At 43.1% G+C, this 7,557-nt stretch overlaps 1 protein-coding gene across 1 annotated transcript in view; it reads left to right on the top strand.

Annotated features, from left to right (window-relative positions):
• Positions 1-1,350: 1,350 nt before the first annotated feature.
• LOC106810395 (SH2B adapter protein 1-like) overlaps positions 1,351-7,557 on the top strand; it is a gene marked incomplete at its 3' end in the record, with an annotated part of 13,946 nt that continues 7,739 nt past the window's right edge. Inside the window, exons 1-3 of the mRNA XM_014813741.1 lie at positions 1,351-1,379; positions 1,645-1,934; positions 2,291-2,493. Coding sequence (XP_014669227.1) covers positions 1,351-1,379; positions 1,645-1,934; positions 2,291-2,493 — 522 coding nt within the window. The remainder of the gene's footprint in view (positions 1,380-1,644; positions 1,935-2,290; positions 2,494-7,557) is intronic.

Raw genomic sequence — 7,557 nt, 5'->3', positions numbered from 1 at the left:
GTCCTTGAAAAGTACTTGAATTTAGTAAATGTTGATTTTGTGCTTGAAAAGTCCTTGAATTTCATGAAAATGACCTTGAATTTTATAAAAATGTCCTTGAATTTTTAGAAAGAATCATTGCCTGTATTAAAAAGAAATTTTGTACCATCAATAATGTGTAAACCTCAATAAAAATTGCGTTAAATGAGCTTAAAAAGCTATAGACATGATAGACAGTTAAATGATGATCACAAATTACAGTAAGTCACTAAAATCAATCAGTAAATCAAGGTATGTTGTAGAAGTGACAGTGTTTAAAAGGGTTTATTAATGTGATCCAGGTAATTTTAGAGGTGACATGCAGTGATTAAGAATGGAGTTATTAAATTAATCTAGGTATGTTTTGTTCTGTGTATGAATTCCGATAAAATGTCTGATAAAATGTCCTTGAATTTCTGATAAAATGTTCTTGAAAAGTCTTTGAAAAGTCTTTGAAAAAAATGTCAGTCCTCCTGTATGAACCATGATGCACACAATATTAAAACACATGTACTTGTTATTGGATCCCGCGCGACGAAGTTGGCGGGGATACTATGGTTTCATGGCTGTCCAGCCGCAGACACTTTCCCTTTTCCGGGGGGTATTTGTCCTGACACCAAATACATGTACTGACGACAGTTTTTTTCATGGTGAAAAAATCTGATAAAAGCAATAGTGTTGAGTAGTTAAAATGATAAAATTTCTGACGGATACAGTACAATTACAATGCTATACAACATGAAGAAAACATATATACACACACACAAAAACTTCAGCATATTCTGTACTAGTAAAGTTATTAAGACAACATGAAGAAAAAATAGATACCAGAATAAAAACTTCAGCAGAGTCTATACAAGTATAGTGATTAAGGTACACTTTAACATCATTTTGGCACTCATACGTACACCATTATATACATATTACACAAACATACGCACACATACACACACTTATATTTATATAAATATGGACATACTGATAAATGCAATAGTGTTGAGCAGTTAAAGTGATAGATTTACAAAACAGTTTAGAGTGATACAGTTACAAAACAGTGCATACAACATGAAGAAAAAATAGAAACCAGAAAAAAACTTTAGCAAAGTCTGTACAAGTAAAGTAATTAAGGTACACCTTAACATCTTTTGACACTCATACATACACCATTATATACATATGACATACATTGCGTGGATAAGCGGAAAACACGCACCGAGCTGCAGAACTTTCACCGGCGTGCAAAACGATTGACGATTCGAGTTCTGTGAACGTTTCGTGCGTCTCTGAGAGTTTGTGTGCGTGTGCAAATTCATTAACAGTCTTTCGAGTGCAATGAATCAATTCTTCGCGCGTGAAAACGGGTCAGAGCAGTGAAAAAATATTGCAGTGAGGTGTTCGACGCAGAGGCGTGCGATAGAAATGCTACATGTATTCATTCTGAAGCACAAATTCCGTTATTTATCATATTTAGGAATAGACTGACTCCAGACGTCCCCGTGGCCAGGCCTACAGTTTACAATCATCAATACGGAGTCAGTCTAGTTGGTGCGATGGACTAATAATCATATAGATCCTTACGCTATGCAGACTTATTGCGCGATCAAATTTGGTAAACTGTTTCGGTAGTCGCACCAAATCATCGTCGCGCGGATCGTTTAGAAATCTCACTAGTCGTCTGACGCTCGCGCTCAACTTCCCGTTTTTCTCACCAGGTGGCGTGCAGTCGGTTCACGAGGACTCGGCGGCGGCGGCGGGGGTGGGGCTGGAGAACAATGCGCCGGAGGTTCCACCGCGCGGCGCGGGGGCGCGGCGGGTGACCAGCGGATTCCGCTCCCTGCAACGCAACATGTCACCAGCAAGCATCGTCGAACATCTCAGTGCCACGCCGTCACCCGCACGATCCGAGAGCGGCCTAGGTAGGTGCATTGTCACACCTGTACTCTCTCTCTTCCTCTCTCTCTCTCGTGCGCTCTCTCTCTCTTTCGCTTCCTCTCTCTCTCGCAGCCGTCGACCGTGCGCTCAGAGAGCAGCCTAGGTAGGTGGATCGCTGCACCTGCTCTCTATCTCTCTTTCTCTTGTTGTTCTATGTTAGTAGAACAAGTCAGAGTTAGCTTGCCTGTTACTCTCCTCATCACTTGAGAGATATATCTACTGCCAGGAGCATCTATATAGGTAGCCTATCATGTACTTTTCTTCTTCAACAATACTCGATCTCACTATATCAGCCCTAACGCTTACTGCATGCGTGTGTGTGTGTGCGTCTACCCGGCAGATGCGTTGGCAGAGGGAGAGGAATCTTCGATGCAGGAATCCCTCGAGCAGAGTCCGTGGTTTCACGGCACGCTGTCGCGCGTAGAGGCAGCGCAGCTCGTCCTACAAACGGGAACGTGTGGACATGGTACCTTCCTCGTTCGACAGAGCGAGACGCGCAAGGGAGAGTACGTTCTGACGTTCAACTTCCAAGGTCGTGCCAAGGTGAGTGATAGAGGGCGCTGTGCGTGTGTCTGGTGGCGGCGAGAGTGAATGTCAAAAAATCTATTACATTGAATGTTGTTACTTATCGTCGTTCGTCATGTGTGAGTACTGGTAGTAGTAGAAATCATTGCTGCCTAGTTTCATTTGACTTATGTACTGAAGTATTGTTGCGGGCTAGGGTTAGGTTAGAGTGTGTGTACGTGAGTGTGTGGTAGGGGGAGGGGTGAGTGAGGGGTGCGTGTGTGTGTGATACGGGGTGAGGGTGCGTGTGTGTGTGATACAGGGGTGAGTGAGGGGTGCGTGTGTGTGATACAGGGGTGAGTGAGGGGTGCGTGTGTGTGTGATACAGGGGTGAGGGTGCGTGTGTGTGTGATACAGGGGTGAGGGAGGGGTGCGTGTGTGTGTGATACAGGGGTGAGTGAGGGGTGCGTGCGTGTGTGTGTGATACAGGGGTGAGTGAGGGGTGCGTGTGTGTGTGATACAGGGGTGAGTGAGGGGTGCGTGTGTGTGTGATACAGGGGTGAGTGAGGGGTGCTTAAAACACATGTACTTGTTATTGTATCCCGCGCGACGAAGTTGGCGGGGATACTATGGTTTCATGGCTGTCCAGCCGCAGACACTTTCCCTTTCGCTCTATAACTCGACCCCTAATTCACCTAGCTTGACCAAACATAGTTTACTTACACATCTTGGAGAGAAGGTGCGCAGCGTACCAAAACCAGGTCACTGCGTCCTTTATTTTACCTTAACCTTGACCTTGATTATATTTCCCTTCCGCTTTATAACTCAGCCCCTGATTGACCTAGCGCGACCAAACTTGGTATACTTACACATCTTGGGGAGAAGGTGGGTCGCGTACCAAAACCACGTCACTGCGGCTATTATTTGACATTGACCTTGACCTTGACCTTCATCATATTTCCCTTCCGCTCTATAACTTGGCCCCTAACTGACCTAGCGCTAGCAAACTTTGTATACTTACACATCTTGGGGAGAAGGTGTGTCGCGTACCAAAACCCCTAAGGCAACCAATTTTACTTGCACATCTCAGGCAGATGAGTTGTGTAACAAACCTTTGTCTTTGTGACTTATTTAACTTTACCTACCTTCTACGTCCTTACAGAGATATTTCATTCTTACTAGATCACGGGGGATACATGTAGTTGGCGACAACTGCCCTTTCTAGTTATATTTGTAATTGTATAGTAATTGTAAAGTTCCTATATTTGGTTATTGGTAGACGCAGCATGCAAAAAATATTACTTTTTTCTAATGACATAAATAAATATGAGTGATTCAGCATTGCACGGCATGAAGTAATTAATTTTCGTACAATGAAGGAATGTACTCATAACGCTAGAAAACCTGCTCTGTCTACATCCGACAAGTGGGTCTGAATATCTGCATGGTTATTGCATTTTCGCTTATTATATAATTCCATCACATTTACCTATCGCTCGTGTAGTTCTGTGTTATTTCGTTTTGTCGTGCAGTCAATGGAACACAAGAGCCTTAATTTCCCCTTCTTGAATTTCTTCCTATTCCTTCGTATACGTGCGTTCTACGGGGGCTAGACCGCTTCTCAGGTTAGGCATTGCTTGTCATTGTGGTGTACTCGTCAATTCTAGGCGGAGAACAACATGGAGTATGTAATCGAGGCACATGATATCAACGATATGCGCGAATGGCTGGCCACTCTACGATACTGCATGAGACCCACCAGCGCAGGCGCTGCCATCAGCCCACGCATGTAAGTATCCGTGTTTACTGCTTATAATAATAATAATAATAATATTTATTGATTTATATTGCGCACGTTACATGCAGATATATTCACGTGCGCATTACAAAGGCTGATTATAAAACAGCGGACTGCAACACTGTAAAATATCCTGCAACAATTCCTGATTATAAATAGCGGACTGCAACACTGTAAAATATAGACCCTAAAAACGACAATAATACAACATTTTCGATAAAATAGAACTCAAATCAAATGTACACCTTATAAGGGGGAGGTGGGGCGTGGTCAGATGTGTGGGTGGGTGGAAGGTTGTTGATTAGAGTCAGAAGTGTAGGTGTATCAACCCACGCATGTCAATTATCCATCTACTACATTCATAAGGGGAGGCGGGGGAGGGTGTGTGATAAGGTGTAAATGAGTGGGTGGAAGGCTGTTAATTAAGAATCAGGAATGTAGGTGTATCAACCCCCGCATATAACTAACTGCTCGGGTGTGTTTGTGGGTAGGGATGAGATAGGATGGTGAAGGCGGCTGGTTCGAGCCAAGGATGAGTATGTGGTTGTTATGATCACAGGATAATATGATTCTGTGTGTTTTACTCTACACACTGAGTTTAACTATAAACGTTCATTGTAACGGTTCTATGTATTCGCCCTACGGCGGTTTTCTATTTAGATATTTTCCCTTGGCTTGTAAATTTTATGTAGGTAATCTCTGGTTGAGATGTTTGCCTTTTCTGTTTGAATACTTGACTGCTGCTGTTGTTGCTGTTGTTGCTGCTGCTGCTGCTGCTGCTGCTGCTGCTTCTGCTGCTGCTGCTGCTGCTGCTGCTGCTGCTGCTGCTGCTGCTGCTGTTGCTGCTGCTGCTGCTGACTACTAGTAATTGAGGCGACCATGTAACTTGTGATTAGCTACATACTATCGTTACGATCAGGAGCGGATGAAAACAAATTATTTTCCATTCATTCATTGCTGTCACAATCATTGCGAGCGTGTGCACGCTGTTTGTCTGTCAGGCCCATCAGATGCGATAATAACAGATTTCCCCTGCAGCAGTGGGCGGGAGCTTTTTCTCTTATCTTGGGAATTACCTAACTAAACAGGGGATTTGGTCGATATTGATGCGTGGGCGTTGATAGTGGCGACGCTATTACGTGAAGATGTCGGTCTTCGCATCCACAGGCACTTGGGACAGAGTCAGTAAAAACTGAAAATAATATGAACGCACATTCACAAATAGGCCCTACTACCGTACCTCTCAATTACAGTTCCACTGTTGTGTCACTATATATTAACTTTCCTTCATAAAAACTAACGCCGAACGCTCCCGCACTCGCCGCAGCGAGTGTGCTGTGTTGCCATGATAATATCAGGAGTAAGATAATATAGCATATATAGATATTATATAATATCCTATATTATCTTACTCCTGATAATATATATAGGCCTATATAAAGTATATATATCTTTATATATATATTATCATTATTATGGCGACACAGCACACTCGCAGCGGCGATGCGGGAGCGTTCGGCGTTAGTTTTTAATTTTTTAGTTTGTGAATGTGCGTTTATATTATTTTCAGTTTTTACTGACTCTGTTCCAAGTGCGTGTGTTCGCATCGATCCTGAGATTATCTCTCCTGCCTCTTCGTGACAATGATAGCTAACAGTCGCTTCACGTCAAGCTAGACTCGTCGCCAACACTTTGAGCTGCGTGTGCGCGTGTCAAACTAGGTGGCAGTGACATTTCGTGACGATACAATCTTAGCGAGAAGCGACGCCGTTACACGCGCACGCTGCGGGTGGCAGGAAATGACAGCCGCAGGTGGTGTAGTGGGGGTGGGAGGGTGTACCGCTGTGGGGGTGGGGAGGGGGTATAAGGAAGGGAGAGAGGGGGAGAAGGAGGCAGATAGGAGGGTGAAATAGAGAGAATCCGGTATGGAGAGATGAAGGGGCGAAAAGAGGAAGACAGTGGGGGGGGGGGCTACGTATACTGCACTCCGACTGTAATATCTCCTCGATAGATAATAAATATACCACCGTCTTATATATAAGGTATGTAATATTTAAATGTTACAGTTTCCTCTTTCCGTAGTTTTTACCGCTTTGCGGTATTAAAACTAGAGTGCAAGGATCTTGTATCTTCAAGGTGTCATATGCTGCCAGCAGCCGGCCTTGACATCTGTGCTGTCGTATATATACTCTGCGTGTTTCTATATTTATAGGCTGTCGTATTCGATTTAGTTGCAAACAGTGTTTATTTACAATTCTGTAATGTGAAATTAAACTAGTAATAGAAGCTTTGCGGGGAGATTGTGACTTTGAAGGAGAAATCGAACTGGCTTTCGCTCTACTGCCAGAATGACAAATGATGGCTTACTGTACAGACAGTCAGTCTCCTTCTAGTTTCTCAAACCAAATTCCTTCCGCGAGCTGGAAAAACAAGACTGACCTTCGTGTGTGTTGGTGGGGGGTGGGGGGTATAGGCCTACCCATTACTATTGCCAACATTAGTACGCCGTATAGCGCATACACACGAATCCATGATTAGTTTATTTTAAGGGTAGCGGAGTAACTGCTAGTGCGACGTAGCTAATTACTAGAGGCAGCTGGACTTTGTATCGGGAAGCTGTTTAGAGTAATTCCGTGTTCGCTATAGCAACGCTGATGAGGCCAAAACAAAATATATGTGTGGTTACCGTTACATGCCGAAACAAAATAGGGTAGGTAGGTAGGGAAAACAATTTATTTTCTTGAAATATTTTATTTACGAACCATGTCCGAAGGATGTGCGTTGTGCCTTTTGAAGCAGAAACTGAAAAAAATTTTAATTAAAAAGTGTTCTCTTGTCGTGCGTGTCAGCTCTATTGAGAATGCCTCACATTCGTAGATTATTCTTGGGTGGCTAAAAATAATTAATAATAATAATAAATAAAAATTAATATTAATTCATGTTACGTGTTACGTTAGTTTTCCGTGCAATTATTAGCATCATCAGCTTAGGATATTACAGGAGGATTTAGAGTTTCCTAAAAATAGTTAATTACTATTGGTCGTGCTGTGGATTTTTCTCCTGAAATAAATGGCAGCTACAATAAATGTCACGTATAACTTGTGACTGCTCAGAAATAACGAGAAACTATGATGAATGGTTTCCTGATAAAAGCTTGACAAGGAACACTAACAGTGGTTTGATGTTGGTTATAATTTTGCGCGGATCTGTTTAATACACACACATCGCACGCACGCACGCACACACACACACACACACACACACACACACACACACACACACACACACACACACACACACACACA

Source organism: Priapulus caudatus, unplaced genomic scaffold, assembly GCF_000485595.1.
Source record: "Priapulus caudatus unplaced genomic scaffold, Priapulus_caudatus-5.0.1 Scaffold438, whole genome shotgun sequence".
Taxonomy (NCBI): domain Eukaryota; kingdom Metazoa; phylum Priapulida; class Priapulimorpha; order Priapulimorphida; family Priapulidae; genus Priapulus; species Priapulus caudatus.
Note: the sequence above shows the minus strand (reverse complement) of the source record. Positions and strands in the feature narration are given on the sequence as shown.